Source organism: Phocoena sinus, chromosome 9 (assembly GCF_008692025.1).
Source record: "Phocoena sinus isolate mPhoSin1 chromosome 9, mPhoSin1.pri, whole genome shotgun sequence".
In the NCBI taxonomy this organism is placed as follows: Eukaryota; Metazoa; Chordata; class Mammalia; order Artiodactyla; family Phocoenidae; genus Phocoena; species Phocoena sinus.
In genome coordinates this window covers 1,670,264-1,692,645 of record NC_045771.1, presented here as the reverse complement: position 1 = coordinate 1,692,645, position 22,382 = coordinate 1,670,264, and the positions used below count along the sequence as shown (strand labels likewise).

The 22,382-nt window shown below is 44.9% G+C and overlaps 2 protein-coding genes across 2 annotated transcripts in view; one reads left to right on the top strand and one right to left on the bottom strand.

Annotated features, from left to right (window-relative positions):
* RNF32 (ring finger protein 32) overlaps positions 1-13,207 on the top strand; it is a 38,842-nt gene extending 25,635 nt beyond the window's left edge. The window contains 2 exon segments of the mRNA XM_032643159.1: positions 11,967-12,155; positions 12,841-13,207. Of these exon segments, the coding sequence (XP_032499050.1) occupies positions 11,967-12,155; positions 12,841-13,053 (402 nt within the window). The 3' untranslated portion in view covers positions 13,054-13,207.
* The window catches only part of LMBR1 (limb development membrane protein 1), a 179,566-nt gene that overhangs the window by 9,850 nt on the left and 147,334 nt on the right, over positions 1-22,382 (bottom strand). The gene's annotated exons all lie outside the window — the stretch shown is intronic.

Genomic DNA, 22,382 nt, shown 5'->3' with positions numbered 1-22,382 from the left:
TTTGTTAATGAATATACGCTATAAAAAAGATGCAAATTGTGACATCAAAAACACAAAAGGGGGGAGTAAAAGGGTAAAATTTTTGTATGCAATCAAAGTTATCAGTGTGAAATACACTTATACCTATACGATGTTTTATGTAAGCCTCATGGTAACCACAAAGCAAAACCCTACAGTAGATACACTAAGATCAAGAGAAAGGATGAGTGCGTACCACTCTGGAAAGTCATCAATTCACAACGGAACGCAGCAAGTGAGGAAGAAAGGAACAAGGGAACTACAAAACAGCCAGAAGACAATAAGGTGGCATTAGTAAGTCCTTACCTATCAGTAATTACTCTTAGTGCAAATGAATTAATTTCTCCAATCAAAAGGCATAGAATGACTGGATAGACAAAAAACAAAACTCATATGCTGCCGACAAGAGACTCACTCCACCATTAAGGGCACAAATAGGCTCAAAGTGCAGGGACAGAAAAAGATATTCTACTCACGTGGAACCCAAAAGAGAGCAGGGGTAGCTATGCTTCTGTTAGACAAAATGGACTTTAAAGCTGTAACAGACAGAAAAGGTCATTATATAATGATAAAGTGATTAATTCATCAAGAGGATATAACAAAAATTAACTCAAAATGCATTAAAGACTTAAACCTAAAGCCTGAAACCACAAAACTCCTAGAAGAAAGCACAGGGGCAGGGAATTCCCTGCCAGTCCCGTGGTTAAGACTTCGCCTTCCAATGCAGGGGACGTGGGTTCGATTCCTGGTCAGGGAACTAAGATCCCACACCGCGGGGCAAATAAGCCCGCATGCCACAACTACTGAGCTCACACGCCTCAACGAGAGAGCCCGTGTGCCGCAAACTACAGAGCCCACGTGCTCTGGAGCCCTCGTGCCACAACTAGAGAGAAACTTGCGCACCACAACTAAGAGCTTGCGTGCTACAACTAAGACCCGATACAGCCAAAAAAAGAAAAATAAATAAATTAAATAAAATAAATATTTAAAAAAAGAAAGAAAGCACAGGGGAAAATCTTGACAATGGTCTGGGCAATGATTTTTTGGATATAACACCAGAAACACAAGCAACGAAAGCAAAAATAAATAAAGGGACTACATCAAACTTAATAGCTTCTGCACATCACTGGAAACAGTCTACAAAATGAAAAAAGACAACTTACAAATTGGGAGAAAATATTTGCAAATCATATACCTCATAAGGGGTTTTTATCCAAAATATATAAAGGACACATACAACTCAATAGCCAAAAAACCCAAATGTCTGATTAAGAAACTGGGCAGAGGAGGTGAATAGGCATTTTTCTGAAGACATAACAAATGGCCAACAGGTACATGAAAAAGGTCTTCAGTATCACTAATCATCAGGGAAATGCAAATCAACACCACAATGAGATATCACCTCACACCTCTTAGAATGACTGTCATCAAAAAGACAACAAATACCAAGTGTTGGGGATGTGGAGAAAAGGGAGCCCTCCTGCACTGTTGGTGGGAATGTAAATTGGTGCAGCCTCTCTGGAGAACAGTATGGAGGTTCCTCAAAAAGTGAAAAGTAGGGCTACCATATGACCCAGCAATTCCACTCCTGGGCATCTGTCCTTCCAAAGGAGATGAAACCAAGATCTCACAGAGATTTCTGCACTTCCATGTTCATGGCAGCATTAGGTACAGCAGCCAAGACACGGAAACAACCTAAGCGTCAGTCAACAGATAAATGGATAAGAAGATGTGGTACATCTACGATGGAATTCAGCCAAGAGAAAGAAAGAAATCCTACCATTTGCAACATGAATGAACCCTGAGGACGTTATGCTAAATGAAATAAATCAGACAGAGAAAGACAAATATGGTATGATTCCGCTTATGTGTAGAATCTTAAAAAGTCGAACTCACAGAAACAGAGCAGATGGTGGTGGCCAGGGGCTTGGGGAGAGGGGTGGGGGGAATGGGGAGATGCCGGTCAGAGAGCAAGCTTCCAGTTAGGAGATGTCCTAATGCACAGCATGGTGACTACAGTTAACAGTATGGTATTATAGCCTTGAAAGTTGCCAAGAGATCTGAAACGTTCTCACCACAAAAAAGAAATGGTAACTGTGTGAGATGATAGGGGTGTTAACGAACCTTCCGGGGGTCATCGTTTCCCAGCATATAAATGCATCAAATCATCACGTTGTACACCTTAAACTTACACCATGTTGTACGTCTGTTATATCCCAATAAGGTTGTAATGAGGTAGAACATCCTTGTTAAATATCAAAATATATATAAAATTTTGGTAACTAAGATTCTTGTGAAATGTTAGATGAACAGGTGATGAACCAGCAGAAAGTCACCCACCTCAGTGCACAGGGCTTCTAAGTCTACAGTAAAGGACACACATGAGATCAGTGAAGAAAAAGATTGAGAAAACCAATTAATTTATGCATTCATGTGAAGGAGAAAAATAGACATTACTTCATACCTTATCCTCAAAAAAGTTCCACATGGATTAATTATGTAAATACCTTGTAAGGAATGAATAAAATCAGTAGAATACAACACAGATGTCGTACTGGGCACTGAGCTCTGCCCGTGCTCTGGCAGGGGGAATGGCCCGGTGACCCCAGTGTGAGGTAGAAGCTTCGACGCTGACGCTGCAGGTGGAGCGAGGGGTCAGCGGCCCCCACCTCGCCAGGCCGCTGTGCAGAAAAGCACTGGACACACTGACGGTCGATGAGGCAAAGTGACCGCCTTCACTTGGATTTTTAGTAACAGTGGAGCATTGGCTTATACATACATTAAGACACATATATTCTTTAGGGGTTTCGGCTATTTTCTTGTGGTTTTTAAAAGATGTAATCCTGTGAGTAGAATAAGTATTTCACAGGGCAATACTAGAACAGCCTGATGACAAAGAATGTTAGACGTGAAACCACCATGCACCCTGAGTTAGTAAAGAAAGAAATCGTCATCCAGAGGTGCCTTTAGGAAAGACTTTTATCTAGTTTAATAGTGTACCCTATTTTACAAAAGAATTAAAGAGCGTTCTTCTAATGATAGAAACTGAATTTATTCAGTTCATCAAGGAACAAACGTGTGTTTCAGTAAAAAAATAAAGTTTGAACTGATCATTTTCCTTTAAATACCTGTAAAAATACTTTAACTTAAGCTTGTCAGTATAATGAGGCTTTAAAGTCTAGAAATCACAGGTGAAGATATTTAAAATAAAAATATAACTCTTGGTCCTGGATTCTCATTATATTCATCTTTACAGTTTTTCAGAGCTAAACATGTACCCTGAAGCCCAGCCTCAGAAGAATTGGGGTCTGTAGGTTTCCTAGTAATAGATGCAGTGAAAGATAAATTCCAAAGCCAAAGTGAACAGTGAGTTTATCAAGGCTCCTTGGGGCCGGAGACTAGCTCTGTGACAGGGACATTCCAGGAGTGCCAGGTTTCCTGCACAGGCCTGCCTTTCAGCTCTGCAGTTTGACACCCGTGTCTTCACCCCGTCACCCTCCTCACAACCTAAATGTGCACAGAACTTAGGTCAGTGTACTATGAGGGATCCAGTGTTTGAATTTCAGAAATTGGAGCGTCTACAAAGCAAAATGTGCAGTGACCACAGTATCAGATATGGTAAAATTTTTCATTACCTGTGGAACAACAGTTCTTGAATCTGGGGTGTCGTGCAACCGCCAGCCACATTTCTAAGCTGTATCTCCATACTCACCACTGGTGACAGTTAAAGTAATGCAAATTCGTCTTCCGTTTAGTCTACACGATTGACATTGCCAATTTCATGTGATACATCCCGCTGCCCAAGGCAGATAGATAAATGTCGGATCTGCCACCTCATTGGCCAGTGAGACCAAGACATTGCAGCAGCTTTTGCCTTCTCCCCCAGCAGCCTGCTGCAATTCTGTACTCCAGTGGTCTCCGGACCTTTGGAGTCTACCGATGGTCAAAGAGAGACTCGGGGCTCCGACAAGGTCACTGCCAACTTTCAAAACCTTTCTGTTTTGCCAAGTAAGAGTTAAAACCAAGCATCATCCACCATCAGAATCATCTCATAAAAGGAGGACTATTTTTCAACACCAGGAAAGTTGGAAATACTTGACCACACACTAAAGGATATGCCTTTACACTGAACCATTTAGCTTTAAGAAATTTCACTCCACTGAATTCACTTGTTTTCTTTTCTGGCAGACGGGGGGAAAACTTCTTTGTCATACTTGGGAACCACTGGTTTAATTACCTTCAGGGAAAAGAAGTCTAATCCACGGAAAAGAAAGGCAAAGAGGGATAATAATGGGATATTTTTAGGCACAATAAATGAGGAAGTGCTTGTTTCCTTTAAAGTTTCAAGATCTCACCAAGATGGATATGTTTTTAATACTCTAGATTAGATTAGCTCAGGCCATTCTATTTTTATAAATTAATCTATCTTACTTGCAAAAGAACTGTGGCCTTGCATTTTCACTCTTCTGTTGCAGAGGGGATTAATGAAGTCTTTTCTTACCTTAGTCTTCCTGCATCTACTGGGTCTCAACTAAGTAGAATACAGAGGTCATCTTTCTACAAATAGTCATGCTTCCATATGCTGAGGATTTCTCTCCGCAGATCTGCCTCGCTTTGAAATATCACTGGCACATTCCTAACAAGACTGAAGCAGAGCAAAGTGAAGTTGTGTCACACTGTAGGTTCTTTTAAATAGATGACAGTCCCGTGGTTAAGAACCGTGCGGGTCAAATGTTGAGTTTTGTACCCACAAGTAAGTGTCAGGAAGTAACCTTGAGTCAGCAGCGCCTTTGTCATGGAGGGCGCTGGGGCCATAGGGATGATCCAGGAGGCCTGGTGCACTCTTGCGTCGTCTGGTGAACTCAGATCAAAGCCGCCTGGAGAGGTCACTAGAGCTGCTGTGCTCATACCTGTCACCAGTGTGTACAGAAAGCCCAAGTGTTGCCCAGAATGCAGTGGTTGGTCCTTGAATGCCTTTGATCCTTATCTAGAAATTCTGCTAGCATATGTCATATAATTGAGGTATGGCCTTTTATTGCTGCAATTAAAACTTTTCAAATGCATTATACTATCTCAACCCAAGCTAAAAGTCCTGACCATTGTTTAAAAAGTGAGGTTAGGGATTTGTCAGATGCTGTGGTTGACTTTAGGGGCTGCCGCTCCCACACCCTCCCGCAGGAGATTTCTCTTACTTTTTTTCATTTACATCTCGCCAAACAGCATAATGGTCTTAAAGTTTGTTTAGTCCTTTGGCTTCCTTTATCACATAGAGATGGCAAACATTCTGTTGCTAACTTGAAGTGGCTCCAAGCAGCAAGACGGGGAGGATATTAAACCAGTAAAAGCTTATCAACTGATTCATTGATATGCTGTAAATTCCAGGCTTTTCACTTTGCTTTTGAGGGCGGCCGTAAGTCAACACATTAGTAAGCAATTGCTGACATCAAGATGGATGCTGAGAGGGGCCTCCTGGGCAGACAGAGTTCACCTGGGCACTTTTGTTAGTATATTTTTTTTACTGTTTAGCCAGGATGTACTTGTAAATGACCAGTAATTGCTTTATATATCAATAACCTGAATTTGTAATTACTTAATTTATCAAATATCTGAAATGTGAGACTTAAAAAGAAAAATATAAGAAGATATTCATTTTTTAATTGAAAAATTTATGCATTTTGTCCACAGAATTAATATTAACCACTAGTTTGAAAACTAGACCTCGATCGTCTTTGCGTGTGTGGTGCTTGCCTTTTCAATCACTGAAGGCCTCTGACCCGTGTGACAGTGAGGCAGTAAACAGGAGAAGAAGGATGCTAATCACACAGGAATCCGACATTTAAGAAATATTTCATAATAGCTACACTCAGGACATTGCTCTGACCTGGCCACGATAGGTAGTCCGTAAATATATAATGATTTAAGTTTTTAAAATATTACCCTTGCTAACTTTCCAATACTTGCAGCACAAGAATAAAGACAGTCACATCAGTTCACTTTTAGAAATTTGCCATAAATATATACTGAAGGATTTTCGGTATGTTTATTAACAAGCTAACGTCAATGTTATAAATAGAAGCCAAACACTGATGCCTCACTGAATCTTGACACGGCGGGTTCCTTCAGCATCATTCCACGCAGACACTTTTTTTTAAATCCCCACAAAGGAACTTGTACTGCAGTCCTTTAGGATATGCACATTAGGGCATGTATGTGTCTCCATTTCTAATCTATTGCAAACTTAAAGTCGACATTTTTTATTGAACGCTAAGGGCCTCGCCAAGATGAATCTAAGGAACGAGGAGATAAGAAATACACACAGGAAAAAGGTATGAGCACCCAGCCGGTGACAAGTGTCAAGCGAAGGGGCCAAAAGTGCTCTCTGGGCGTCCGGAGAGAGCGCACGTCCAGCCCAGGCGCGGGGGACGCACGGCCGTGCAGAGGTCGCAGAGACGGAGGAGCATGACGGTCATTCGTGGGCTGAGTGAGTCTGGCCAGACCGGAAGATCCCTACGGCAAAGTAGTGCCTTTCCTGAGGAGAGGCGGGGGCGAGGCTGGGGAGAAGCTGGCATCAGCGATGGAGGGCGAGGTGCGGACGGCAGTGTCCCCTGCAGGCGGTGAGGGTGAAGGAGCAGCCGGGGGCGCCTGGCCTACGCCTGCCCGCTCCTCCTCTGCCCCTGCACCTCGCTGTCAGACCCTCTCTTCCGCACCCTCTCCCGGCCCCACCCCGCCTTCCTGCTGGGTTGGGCGCCCTGTCGTTAAAGGAACAAGATGTGCCCCGGCCCGGCCCAGGCTCCTCTGGGACCCATCTATGCTTTCTACCCCTCACCGTGCCACAGCTAAACGGCAGGGTAAAGGCAAAATTACTTAGCTTAGGTTGAATAACCTGCATTTTAAGTCTTTAACCACCACTGCATATAAAGGGGATTGTTACTTTTCTCATTTACGACATGCTTTCCATTTAAGCCGAGGAAGAAAGCATGGTCGTTAAGCGGCTGTTTTCAAGCGGCCTCTGCAGACCCGAGCATCGCCCCGGAGCCCCTGCCTGCTTCCCCACCAGACTCACGGCCTCCTCTGGGTGCGCCCCAGCTTCCTGGAGGGAAAGAGGCAGGAAACACTCTTTGACAACGGTATCAGTTTCAACCAGCCGTGTCATGGAGAAAACCCCCGAAGAGACGAAGGGGCAGGGAGCAGACTAAGGTCGGAGGCCAGCGCGGCCGGCCGGGCGCATCAAGACCCGCCCTCCACAGAGGCACTGGCTGCATCTGCGAAACTGACGAGCCCGTTTCTTCAGCAAGTGTTTCTGCTGTGTCCCCCGTGGTTGGCGTACAGAGCGACCCACAGACAAACAGAGGCGGGAACCCGGGGACCCAGGGAGAATTCTGCACGGTGGGCCGGCGTTGAGCGCAGCACTCCCTGCGCCTGAGCTGCCGGTGAGAAGGAGTGGAGGCGGCCTGCAGCGCAGGGAGGCGACATCAGGGACTGTCCCCACTGGGGCCACGCGAGACCCAGCGGCGTGCACACCAGCTCCAACTCAAGCCGTGAGAACTCACTCAACGTGTAGGAAGAGCACCACAGAGATACCACGCCACACACGTGACAACATTAACATATATATACAGAGAGGGGTATATAAATACTCGTGGCCTCCACATTTACTCCGTTGCTCTTTTAAGTGACCTTTGAAAGCTCACGGGGACACCTCACACTTGGGAGTTGGGTGGTTACGTCTCCAGGAATGATGACTAAAGCTGTGTTAAATAACTCTGACTCAAAAATTAATCGGGAAACTTCTATGATGGCAGTCCTCAAGCATGAGCGAGCATCAGAAGCCCGTGGGGGTTGTGAAACCACAGACGGCTGCTTCCTACCTGCAGGTTCTGACCCAGGAGGGCGGGGCTGGCCCGGGAGTTGCCATTGCTAACAAGTCATGCGGGTCCAGGGACCTCACCTGAGAAGACGCATCGCGATCCTTTCACACCAACCTGTCTGCTCCAAGCAGCACTTCTGTTCAGAACTAATTTGAGAACATACCTCATAATCTGAGATACTCTGGAATAGAACGTGATCCCTTTTTATTGTGAGGTATAATTCTGGAGGAAGAAAAGACCTTACCTTACAGGTCTAAATGGGAAATATCTCACACTTCAAGAAAACCCAATTTACAGAAAACTTGAGTTATAAAACACTTATTGGAAGGCAGCTGTATGCATTTCCAAGTAATTCTTCCTTTTATAAAGTATAGGGAACTCTTCTACTTTCAATAATTTATTTGGAGATTACAGGTATTTGAAAGGCTGAGGAACAGAGAAAATGAAACACTGCCAGCTGGAGCCCATAAGCTAGGGTCCAGCTGCCAGGCAAGTGTAATTAGAATCAGCAAGAAACAGAACTGGATTCATAGATGGAAAAGCATCTTCCTCCAGACCTCCAAGTACGGCTGAAAATCAACTGCAATGCAAAACCCCAAAACACAGGTGCCTGGACTCAAAGCCCGTGGGCCGCCTGCCGTGTTACAGCACGGCCTTTCCCTGAAGCCCAGCACACATCCTGGTTAACACCCAGGGACCAAAGCTAGGCAGGCTCACTCACCACAGCCGCTGCCCGCTGCCCGCGCAGGCTCGAGTCTTGTTGCAGGACAGATGGGAATTGGAAGGGAACACCAGGTCCGTGAAGGCAACTTCTAATGGAGGTGACTTACACAGACATGGCATCCCGCCAGGTTATCCACATAAAAACGAACAGACAAACCGCGCACACGGGATGTCCAATAGAGTAGGATACTTGAAATGGGAAAGTCCCCCACGTCCACGGAGAACACGTTCCACGCATCACACACCTAAATGACTGCGAGGTTCGATGGGCTGAGTTCCTTTCATCCTGCCCGGTTCCGTGAAAGAGCCGCAATCTCTCAACCAGGACACTGCTAATTGCTGAAACAAATAAGCCCCTAATTTCAACGACTGAAAATAGAAGCTTCAGTGACCTGAGTCACAGCATGCCACCCTGTGAGACACAGATACTGTCCCCCCACCATCCTTTTGCCCTACCATCCCCTGGGCCTCAGAGACCTGTGTGTCCAGCCCAGAGACCCCATTCCCATTGGAAACGCTGTGTCACGTGGCCCCACCTAGCACAGGGGGAATGGGGAATGTGGTTTCTGGATGGGACGCCAACTTCTGCAGACTGCTCTGTGCTGGGGAAGGACGAGCAAGACAGCCATCAGGTGACAGACACCACTGCCACACCCTTTAAACAACAGATCACCCCTACCACTTACATCAGTCTTCAAACGTTTAGCAAAGGAGCTATCGGAGTGGCCCTGGCTTGGCTACCTCTCCATGCCCAGACATCATGGTCACTCCTTTCTAGTGTATGTCTTTCTGAGCCACCAGGCCACGCTGTCCAGTGCAGGGAGCCACAAGCCACCCGTGGCCGTCCAGTCCAGACAGAGATGTGATGTGCGTGCACAACATGCTCGGATTTCAAAGCCTTTCAGGAAGGAAAGAATATAAAGATCTCAGTAGCTTATTCAACTGATACATTTTGAAGTGATAAATATTTTGGATACGTTGGGTTACATAAAATATTAAATTTAATTCCACCCATTTAGAAACTTTTCTTAATGTGGCTCCTATAAATTTTAAGATTGGACATGGCTCACGTGACATTTCTTGCAGACGGTGTCGATCTAGACTAGCTGGTGAAGTCTTACATTTTAGAAAGTTCTAAAAACAATTATACTAAAAGGGTTTTTTCCCAAGTATATCATACAGCGCTTTGAGAAGACCAGGGAGAGAAAAAAAATAAGACCAAATACATCCCTATCCCCAAATCTCTTTAATAAAAACCATTTACTCCTGTGCCCCAGCTGTTCACAGGCCTTTTTCTTTTCTTTAGCTTTTTATTGGAGTATAGTTGACTTACAATGTTGTGTTAGTTTCAGGTGTAAAGCAAAGTGAATCAGTTATACATATACATATATCCACGCTTTTTAAGGTTCTTTTCCCATATGGGTCATTACAGAGCACTGAGCAGAGTTCCCTGTGCTACACAGCGGGTCCTTATTAGTTACCTATTTTATATATAGTAGTGTGTATATGTCAATCCCAGTCTTCCAATTTATCCTTCTCCCCTCACCCCCTGGTAACCATAAGTTTGTTTTCTAAATCTGTGACTCTATTTCCGTTTTGTAGATAAATTCATACTGAGTGAAGTAAGTCAGGCAGAGAAAGACAAATATTATATGATAGCGCTTGTATGTGGAATTAAAAAGAAAAGGGAGGAGGTACAAATGAACTTGCCCAGTCTTTTCTCATAAGATTCCCTCAACAGCGAACGTAACTTGCCCAAGGTCACTCAGCTAGTAACTGAGAATCTGGATTTGAACCCACAGTGATAATCCAGGTCTTTACAATGTAACTGAAATCCATGAAACTCTTTTTCCTTCCCAGCCCATCTAAGGAGACCGACTTCTGGAATCTTGAAGCCCTTTGGAATCCCAGTATCACTCACCTATCTAGGCACCCCTGCTAATATGTATGTTCCTGAAAGATCCTGCAGGACTTATGGGAAAATGGGCAAAAGCCATCTAAAACCTGCGCAACTGTAACCAAAACACTAACAAAAACCCTAAAAAGTTTAAGACGTTAAATTTCTAATAAACCAGTAACTATACGACCTTGTCTTTTTTAAAAAGGGGTGGATGGCATCTTGATGGAAGGGTATACACAGAAGACTTAAAGATTCCTAATTTGGGAGACTACAATTCACAGAGATCAGAGAGACTCACACAGTAAATATTTCCAAAGGCCAGACTGAGTCCAGAGTAGGGAGGCTGGAGGCTATCACAGTTTCACTACTTTGCAGTGAGCAACTGTTACCACTTAACGGACCAAAAATGCACACATTTTGGTCCATCTGGGGGAAGTCACACATGAGTCCACATACCTCCCACGTGATCTAGGCATGTTGCATTTTACGAATCACAGGTGAGGGACCTTGCACCGCAAATGCGTGCATTCATCCTGGCAATTCTGGTTTGCTGCCATCAGGAGGCAACAGCATGCCACAGCCAACAACTAACTCATTTGTCCTGAGATCACTGTGCTTTTCTAAATCTTTTTGTATCAAAATATAGACTTTTATAAAAGGACTGAGCTTGGCGGAACATTAGAGACTGTATTTAAGGGTAATACTTCTAAAGCAGAACAAAAGTTTGAGATAAAATGTAACACGCCGTCTCCATATTTACACTAGCAGTGAAAACAGGATTTTAAGGTAAATCCTAAAGATGTGTTCTGTAGCAAGGGGACATACAATTGTCCATAAACTGATTAACTCAGCTTATTTTTTAAGGTCCTTAGGCAAGGGGTGGGGTTCAAAATTATGATTTTAGAGCTTGGTGAGAAAAGCAGAATGAGTAACCGGTTTGAAAGAAAGAGATAATCTTTCTCTTGGAAAGATTACTTTCTAAATGTTTTTTAAAACGTTCACAGTCTGCAACCACAGGGGAAGATGCTGTGGAGCAAGGGGAAGCGAAGCAGCTCTCATTAGCGATGGCCTGGTGGTGGCCCCAGGAAAGCGGCACTGTGCAGTGACCATCCCCGTGAAGACTAGAGTAACTGGCGCCGGACCGGGATGACCATGTGACTACTTGTGCAAAATTCTAATCCTTTCTCCTCTCAACTTCTCATCAACGTATTCCCTGCTAACAAGCAAGGCTTACAACCAGGTGCCCCGTTCTGGTAAAATCTCTGCACCAATTCTCTGGACTTGGAGTGATTAAGGAAATCGCCGTCTGTCTATTTCCCCAAGAAATACTATTCAGAGGCAGGCCCTTAGGGAAATTAGCAGGAAGGGTGGTCGAAACTCAAGAAGGGGCTTCCCTTCAACCTACCTCCAGAACTTATCGCTGCCTGTGAGTAAGTGTGCCCCCGCCGTGTCCCCAGTTCACAGAAATCAGCCACCGCCTGCTGTGCTCTTACCACACGGACATCGACGAGCTCTTCTCAGAGATCGACCGCTGCCTGGCCCTCAACCGCAGCGTGCTGTAGCAGCTGGAGTACACGTGTGGCCACGAGCTCCCGGAAGAGGACTGGGGGAAGATCCAGACACAGGTAGGCTGTGCCCGGGACAGGGCAGCCAGCGGCTCCGCAGTGCTGCTTGCGGGGGGACCCACCAGGAGGGGGGGGCCCGGCCTGTGCCCACAGCACGTGGGGCCCCAGGACCTTCACCACCCACTCTGGGGTGAGCGCCAAGGCCCTTGAGTGTGAAATTCCGCTTTGATGATGGCATTTTGTGAAAGCACCGAGGGAAAAGGCCTCCCCACAGCTCCTCCCCCGCCCCCCGGAGCTTCCCCGCAGGTCCCAGCCTGCCCTCCTCTTGCATCTGTAGGAGCCGTGAAAGAACGACACTCCAAATCCCACAGAGGAAACACTTGCTTAGAAAATCACAAAAAGAGGAAAATGTATAAAGAAGTTTAGCAGCTACATAGTATCAAGAATTTTGAAAAAGACTACTCTTCCTTGCCTAATTAAAAGAAAATCTATATTATTAATGTTCAGCATTTTATAAACTATTTGTATTTCAAAATGGGTTATCCCAGGTGGGTTACTACCCTTTCCATTTTTCACAAGACTAGCAGAGTATGTATATAAATAATGTCATTTTAACACAGAATGAAGTGTCTTCATTTCTAGAAGATCCACGTCTGTCAGTATACAGATCTCACTCAAATTTCCGGAACTTCCTATTATGATGAAACTAACAACCTGCGTGACCAACTCTCGCGTCCTTCTGTGTTGCAGGCCCTGCTGCGGACAGCCCCGAGCGCTCGTCTGCCTCAGCCCGCTCTCCGTGGGCAGCCAGGCTCACCCGGCGCCCTCGTCACGGCACACGGTTCTCCTGTCCTGCTCACACGTGTTTCACCACACGTGTCTCCTTGCTCTGGAGGAGTTCTCCTTGGGGGACAGTTCTCCCTTCCACGTGTGTCCTCTCTGCCGCTCTTGCTGTCCAAAGAAAATTCTTGAATGTTGAATTCACAGGAATAAAATGATATAATTCGGGGGAAAGGTTTACCTTAATTTTGGTGGTTGTACTTAGGAAAGCTAACGATATTTTAAAAGCTGACAACCCATCCAATTTTAGTCTTTATAAAAAGAAAACTTCAGATTCATGAGTTTAATCAGTTGAAGTAAGTGAGGCACGGACTAAAAACTTCTGTCTCAGAGGTTCTGTAATTTGCTGATTTGCTCTGCGTCTAGTGGGCCAGCTGGAATTGCTCGTAACAGTAAAGGGACTCCCTTCTGACACAGTAGCCTGGCTCACTGGCCCATTTCCACAGCGGTTCTGATTGGCCCGCAGGGGGGCTGCCGGTAGGGTTACAATACTCTGTCTTCCCAGGCCTGGCCCCCGCGCGGCTGGGTACTTACCTACAGCTAGTGTCGACCACAAGCTAGTAACCTAAAGGTCCTCTGCTGCTCCTAACTCTTGCTTTACTGTTGTACTTCAGCACTTTGAATATATAAACCCAAGATATGAAAATAAAATATTCAGTGGTTTCAACATCAGAAAATAGTAAATCACATAGTAATGACTTAGAGCCACATATACTTAGTTCATACGTGAAGAAATCCACGAAATCTTCCTGGGAGCCTGGTCACTTACAAGAATGAAGCGCAGTTGTGATGGTGAGGTGCCCCAGCTGCTGGAACAGATGAGGCCCAAGCCTCAGGGACGGACAAAGCGGCCTGTTCTTTTGAACCGCAGCCCTTCGGCAGCGGGTGAGGGCTGAGGGGCTTCTCTAAGTGGACCCTGGCTCGTGGCCCGTGGCTTGTGGCTCTGCCCGGGCTCCCCAGTGACTCTCCCATGTGCTGAGGCAGAGACGTTTGTGGCCACGCCGGGGCACCTGGCACACAAGACTGCAGCCTCAGCTAACTGCAGGCAAGGAGACAGGAAGCCCAGCCTGGGAGGAAAAAGACAGACAGGTTGCCAAGGCCAGGAGCAGGCCTGCCAAGGGTGCAGAAAAGCCCCAGTGTCGTGTGGGAGGAAATACTAAATGTATGTTCCTATTTATTTTTTACCCCATCCTTTTAAAACACTCATCTGATATGTCTTATTTATATATAGCCATACACATGTACGTCATTTAAATGAGTAAATCCACATATATTGGAGTGTGCTCACTTTTCAATGGTGGAGTTATAGGGGGCATGGACGTCAGGTTGGCTGGTTATCAGGGAAACTATCACAGTGGAGCTGCTCTGACCTGATGTGACTTTTACAAAACTTGGAGACTAACTTGGAGAATGATTTAAAGAGTGAGCGAACACTTCTGTTGCGAGACAGCAGAGGGAGGCTGGATCCCAGGCCTCACTTTTCCGTTCAGAAGGCCCACGAGGCAGAGCACAGCCATGCGGTGAAGGCTGGGTCAGGCGGATTCCAGGCCCTAAACCTGGAATCTGTGGGGAGAGTCCAGGGATGCCCAGGTCACTCAGTGATAGTAAGAGGCCCCTCAGGGCCATGTGTGACCATGTCCCTGCACTCCTGTCCCTGGGCATGATGGCTGGGTGTGGCTGCCCAGACCCCCGGCAGTCCTGCCTGCTTTCGGAACCCATTTCTCAAGCCTTCCCACTGAATCTGTGAGCTGTCAAAAGTCCTTCCAGCAAACTCTTTTCCTGCTTAAGTGAGCACAGCCCGTCTCTGCTCTTTGCAACCAAGTACTCTACTGACTAGGCCTTAGTTAATTGTAGGCAGCGGGCACACAGGGAAAATCAGTGAGGATGGAAATCTGGGATTGGTCATCACTGGGGAACATGGCAGTGAAAACCCCATGAGTGTTCAGGGGTGAGTCTCACACAGCTGCGAAAGTCAATGGCACATCAGGTAATTCTCTTATTGACAAGTCTTCTGGAACAGCATGCCCAACAAAGCCTTGGGGAGACCAAGTTACAACCACAGAACAGTTAAAAAAAAAAAAAAAAAAAAAAAAGCACTTCAGTGGAGTAGCTGCTTCTCTGGACAGTTTGAAGACGACAGCACATTCTCAGGTCAAGCCACGAACACCACGCGGACTTTTCTACGATTACATCACAGCCTCTTCAGGTCTCATTTGAAAATGGGTCGTTGTCCAAGAAAGAGGTGGGGCCCTAAGAAGCATAAGTTTGGTGGAGGACTCACTTGGGAGAGGGAAAGTCTGTGATGCTATTTAAATCCATGTATAATCCATAAATTTCTGGAGTTATTTACAAATACCATTTTTACCTTTCCAAGTGGTTATTTAGTTTATTATCATTTTGATTAGTAAATCCCGGTTTTGTTTCATTTTATCAGGAAGTATGATTTTACTGTCCCATTGCTGTAAAAATGCTTAGGACAAGCAGCATTGATTACTTATCTGTTGGATGGGGGCTGCCTGCTCTGTGGTGGGCTCAGCTGGGCTTGGCTGCAAACTGTGCCTTAGATCCAGATGTGTTTCCTGAGCTTGGTGAATTTGGTTTCTGGCACCTGCAACCAAAGAGCTCTGATGAGCACAAGATAGCACAAACTAAGGTGGAACCAGAGAAGAGAAAGAAACAAGAGGACTTCCCTGGCGGTCCAGTGCTTGAGACTCCGTGCTTCCACTGCAGGGGGCACAGGTTCGATCCCTGGTCGGGGAGCTAGCGTCCTGCATGCCGCATGGTGCAGCCAAAAAAAAAAAAAAGAAAGAAACGAGTGGTAGCAAAAGAAGGCAAGAAGGAGGCTGAGCTCCACTGGATGAACACCCCGCACACCTGAGCTAGCAGTGGCCCCAAACAGGAAAACCATGTGTTATGCGATTCCTCCCGTCCATGAGTTAAAGAGAGTTCAGGAAGAAAATGGCTGCCCTCTCTCTTTAGGAAAAGTGCCTCCTCTCTCTCATTTTTTGACTTGGTAACTGGGGTGGCTGTGGAGTACGGCTCGGATCTCCTTTCAAGAACACCGGCCGTGGGGAGCCAGCTGGCTGACGTTCTCCAGCCGCTGCCCCTCGACGTCAGACTCAGAGCTCAAGCCAAGGCCACGCGCCCCCCAGGCTGCTCCCGAGCACTCGGGGTCCAGACAACTCACACCAACAGTCCTCCCATCTCACAGACCACCACTCCCCATGCTCGCCTCAGACAGGACTTTTCCCACAGGAAGGCGGCTGTATGACATCATAAACAGATGGTGTTCACTTTGAGGTCCCAGGATGCAGTGGTGAGTTTCATGGGACAGATCTTGTAAAGTATTCCTCATACAGGCTGATGACCTCACACCAGGGTCAACGTGTACTGATACACCTCAACGGACAACAGGGTGTGGACAGGTAACTTCCTCCCGGGGAGGCTGAGAGCCTGCAGAAGACACGCGAAGACGAAGCCCCGAGTCCACACTGAAGTGAGTGCTAACAGCTCCGGAGTGCCTACTTAAGTCACATAGGGATCTCAGCTCTTATTCTAGTGGCGCAAACTCAGATGCCTTCTGCGGCCGAGCAATAACAGATAAGCGGGAAAGCAGCTGGTTATGGATTAGGATCCATGATCCTGAAACATGGAACTTAACGTTGCCAGATTATCTCATTTTTAAAGACACTATCTCTCACTCAAAAGACATTGAGGCTTTTGACTCTGATGACAATATGGTACTGGCATAAAAAGACAAATAGATCAGTGGAACAGAATAGAGAGCCCAGCAATAAACCCACGCATATATGATCGAGAGCCAAGAATATACAATGAAGAAAGGAAAGTCTCTTTAATAAATGGTGCTGGGAAAACTGGACAGCTACACGCAAAAGAGTGATGCTGGACCCCAGTCTTAAACTATATACAAAAATCAACTCAAAATGGACTTAAGGACTTGAACGTAAGACCTGAAACCATAAAACTTCTAGAATACACAGGTGGTAAGCTCCTTGACATAAATCTCAGCAATTGTTTTTTGGATCTGACACCAAAAGCAATACAACAAAAGCAAAAATAAATTAACAGAAAATATAAAATAAACAAGCTTCTGCAAAACAAATAATCAACAAAATTAAAAGGCAACAACCTACAGAATGGGAGAAAATATCTGCAAATCATATATCTGTTAAGGGGTTAATATCCAAAAATACACAAAGAACTTATACAGCTCAATAGCAAAAAAACCCCCAAATAATCTGATTAGAAAACGGACAGAAGATCTGAATAAACATTTTTCCAAATAAGACATACAGGTGGCCAACAGGTACATGAAAAGATGCTCAACATCAGTAATCAACAGGAAAACACAAATCAAAGCCACAATGAGATATCACCTCAAAACTGCTAGAACGACTACTATCAAAAAGACAAGAAACAAGTGCTGGTGAGGGTGTGGAGAAAAGGGAGCCCTCCTGCACCGTTCGTGGGAATGTAAATTGGCACAGCCACCATGGAGAGCAGTATGGAGGTTCCTCAAAAAACTAAAAATAGAACTACCAAATGATTTAGCAATTCCACTTCTGGGTATGTATCCAGAAGAAATGAAATCAGGATCTCCAAGAGATGTCTGCATCCCCATATTCACTGCAGCATTATTTACAATAACCAAGTCATGAAGACAATTTTAAGCGTCCATCAATGGACGGTTAGAGAACATGTGGTATGTAAAATATTATTCCTCTGTAAAAAGGAAATTCTGCCATTTGTGACAACATGGATGGAACTTTAAAGCCATCACACTAAGTGAAATAAGAGAAAGACAAATACCATATGATCTCACTTGTATGTGGAATCTGAAAAACCAAAAACCAAACTCATAGATACAGAGGACAAATTGGCGGTGGCCAGTGGAAGAGGGGTGGAGGTGGTGAGCAAAATGGGTGAAGGGGGTCAAAAGGTACAAACTCAGAGTTATAAAATAAGTCCTGGGGATGTAACGTGCAGCATGGGACGAGAGTTATCAACACTCTACTGGAACCGTCAAATGCTTACTTTATGCTTTCTGCAGGGAGTGTGGATGTACATCTAACTTACCTAAAATGGTGTAAGACTTTTTAAAAACTTTATCCCTGGTTCTCATGGTAGTGTTAGGGGATGAAGTTTTCTGTAAGCCCCAATACCCAGTTGTAATATTGAATTCATGAGCCCAGGCCAATAACCTATCTCTGCCCAGAGAGTGAAAGGCCTAAGAAGATTAAAGATTACACTTTGGCAAAATTCATTGTTACATGATACTTCTGAAATTTTGAAATAATCTAGATGTACAAAAACATTATAACAATAGAATTCCCATGTAGCCTTCACCCAGCTTCCCCTCATGTTAACATACCATAGTAAAATTGTCTAAACCAGAAACTAACACTGATACAACAGTGTTAACTAATCTACAAATTTGATCAATTGTCTCTGAGTTGTTTTGTGAACAAGAATTTTCTTTGCCAACAAGAATGCTAATGTCTAAAAGAACGTACCTTCCGAAGTATAAGCCAAGTGTATACAAGAGCTCCACGAAATGAAGAGTACGTCTTAAGTATTCATAATTCCGAACACAAGGTTAGTGTTTGCTACATTAAAAGAGGCGAATAATCTTCAAAACAGTTTATGAGATATACTAATTAGTTTCAGGTTATAGAATTTAGAAATAAGCTTGATTTTATGGACAATTGATTTATAGAAAAGGCACTGAAATCACACATATTGTTTACTATATTGCCACAACTGACTCGTCATCTGGGGAAACAATAAAGCTGATCAAGGATCAGCTGGAACTGCATTCAGGTGCTCACGTCGGACCTGACTGCGGTGGCCTGAGTGCAAGACGAGTTGCCATCTCCTAGGGAGCCCCAGGAGGGCAGGCAGGGCAGTTGTGCACCCCTCGGGCACCCAAGCTCTTGTGACTGTCCATCTTCAAGGTAAGTAAGTTCATGGTGGGAAGTGGCTCAGAGTCCCAGTCATAATTCCCTGTCACATCCACGGTGCTTCTCCTGGCGGACTCACTTCTTGGAGTCACCTTTCCGGGGGCCCTACACAGCAATCTCCCTAATCACCCCTGAGCCATGTGGCCACAGCTACCCACCGCGGGGGGCTGGGTGCACTGCCACCTTACAGAAAACCGGACTTGTGTTGCTTAGTATGAAGGAGAACAGTTGTGTGCCAGTGACCGTCTGCACAGCCACTATCTCATTCCTTTCATCAAAATAAACTCCAGATAAAGGAATGCCTGATTACCAAAAAAACAAAGGCTTAAATAAAAGTAGTTATGTTTGAGGTGATGAAAATGTTCTGGAATTAGATGGTGGTGATGTTTGTGAATATACTTAATGTTAAAAGAGAAAAACCACAGGCCCAAAATGGTCACTTGTGTCACTTGTGCTAAAGCCCATGATACCTGACCTAACTGCAGTTTCAGCCTTCACCAGAAATGTAGTCTTGATCAACCAGTCTGGAGTCTTCTAGTCTTCACCAAGGAGGTAGTCTGCCACGTGGGCCCTCTCCACCCCCAGAAGAAGAAGAGGCAATCTGCATGATGAAACCCTTGCTGTTCCCTTCCCCCCAAATGATGTCTTGAACTAAAAATATTCCTTCCTTTTCTTTGGCTAATAGCTCCCTTGTCCCACCCTTCTCCCTGTAAAAACCTTCTGTTTTGTACAACCCCTGGGAGCTCCTTCTAGGTGCTAGATGGGATGCTGCCCTAATCATAAGCCACCTAATAAGGCCAATTAGATCCTCAATTTACTTGGTTGAATTTTGTTTTTTGAACACTAAGCACCAGTGAACTGTATACTGACAGTGAATTTTATGGTGCACGGACAAGCCCCCCAAGATGGCTGCACTCTTGCTCTCTGGACATCCCCTGCTGGACCAGTCCCTGCCTCACCTACACCCTACTCACCTGGCTGACCTACCCCCTTCATCACAGAACCTGATCAGTAACTGCCTACATGCTTGTCCCCGGCCCCAGCTACTGACCGTCCTAATCTTCCCATCCACTAGGATAGTGGATCTTCCACTAGGATAGTCTCCCTGGTAACCAGCCAACCTGACGTCCATCCCCCGTAACCATCACCCCTGCCCCGCCCCACAGCCGGAGGTGCCGCTGCAGGACTTTGCTTCAGAGGTAAGATCCTGGGTCCAATAAACCACTGATGTCTCTGTTGCCACCACCAGGCTCTTTCTTTGGTCTCGTGACTGGGCAATTACAGGGCTTGCAGGCCTGTAGGATGCAGCTCAACATGTGATATGTGAGCTACATCTTAATTAAAGGAGTTAGAGACAAAAACGGGTAAATTTTTTTCCCTTGGAGTAGGGACTCTTGGAGTAGGGAAGTCCTAAGTACGATATCAAAAAACTTATGGGAAATTGTCAATTTTGACTACTTCAAAATTTTAGATTTCCATGTAGCAGAAAACAATGTGAACAAGTTAGAAAAACAAATAACCAGGAAAAATATTTACAACACAACAGAAAGACAAATATTTACTGCTGTAATGGAAAGGTTTTATAAAACAATAAGAAATACCAAAAGTGGGCTAAGTATATTTAGTAACTCATAAAAGCAGAAATACAAAGAGTTGCTAAAATTCTTCTTAAAGTTTCCCCCACTAGTTATTAAAACTGTGAGAAAAACAGTATTTGCCCATCAAGTTGCCACTAATGTAAAAGACTGGCAAAATCCAGTGTTAGCTAGACACACACATGCTGCTGCTGAGAGCATGTTGATATAGTCTTTCTCTTGGAAGTGTGCATTCTCTTTGATCCACTTTCATTTCTAGGAACTATGTGACATTGTGACTTATAATAAAAAATACACATGTGGTCCTCCTCCATTTCTGGAACAGAGCTCTGAAGACCCTTGGAATTTCCTAAGTGATAAGAGGATAAGGGTATCTTTTTATATTCATAACAAGCCCCTTTCAACCACACCTGGGCTTATGTGAATGAGGTGACTTTTTTTTTCTACTTGAAGTAGAGTTCATTTACAATGTTGTGTTTGTTTCAGGTGTACAGTGATTCGGTTATACATATATGTATTTATCTATATTCTTTTTTTTCTGATTCTTTTCCATTATAGTTTGCTACAAGATATTGAGTATACTTCTCTGTGCTGTACAGTAGATCCTTGCTGTTTACTTTATATATGGTAGTGTGTATCTGTTAATCCCATACTCCCAATTTGTCTCCCCACTCTTCCTCTTTGGTACCCATAAGTTTGTTTTCTATGTCTGAGTTTGTTTTCTATGTCTGAATTTTTTTTATAAATAAGTTCATTTGTACCACTTTTTAGATTCCACATGTAAGTGATATCATATGATATTTGCCTTTCTCTGTCTGACTTACTGCATTATTTCATTTTTTATGGCTGAGTAACATTCCGTTGTGTACATGTTCTTTATGCGTTCATCTGTCAATGGACATTTAGGTTGTTTCCATGTCTTGGCTACTGTAACTAGTGCTGCTATGAACATTGGGGTGCATGTAAATTTTCTAATTAGAGTTTTCTCCAGGTACATGCCCAGGAGTGGGACTGCAGGATCATACAGTAACTCTATCTTCAGATTTTTTAAGGAACCTCCACACTGTTTTCCATAGTGGCTGCACCAATTCCCACCACTGTGTAGGAGGGTTCCCTTTTCTCCACACTGAATGAGGTGACTTCTGGAAACTCCCCAAGGATGGCCAGGGGAACCAACCAACTAATTAGGGGTCAGACCCACCCTCCTGACCTCTGGGGAGTGGAAAGGGGCTGGAGGGTGAGCTCATCGCTAGTGGCCAATCATTTAATCCATCACACCTATATAGTGAAGCCTCCACACACACGAAGACCGCTAACTGAAGGGACTCCGAGAGCTTCCGGGTCGGTGAACGCATGGAGGCTCGAGGAGAGTGGGGCACCCCGAGAGGGTGGGGAAGCTCAGTGCCCCTTCCCCGAATCTGGCCTGTGCCTCTCTTCCATCCGGCTGTTCCTGACTTGTATCCTTTATGGGAAACAGGTAATCTAGCAAGTCAACTGTTTTCCAGCATTCTGTGACCTGCTCTAGCAAACTACTGAACTGGAGGAGGGGGTCTTTGGGACCCTCTGATGTACAGCGGGTTGTTCAGAAGCACAGGTGACAGCCTGGGCTTGGGATCAGCATCTGAATGGGGGACGGGGCAGGTAGGCAGCCAGTCTTATTGGGACTGAGCCCCTAACATGTGGGTGTGCACTAAATTTCATGAAGATAGTGTCAGAATTGAATTGAATTGTAGGACATCCATGTAGTTATCCACAAAGAATCGGAGAAATACTTGGTGTAGAAAAAAACCCCACACATTTGGTGGCTACAAGTGAAACAGTGAGAGTACGAGAAAGAGGAGCTTTTCATTATAAACTTCTAAGGAGATAATAAAACAGTGTGCTAAGATACA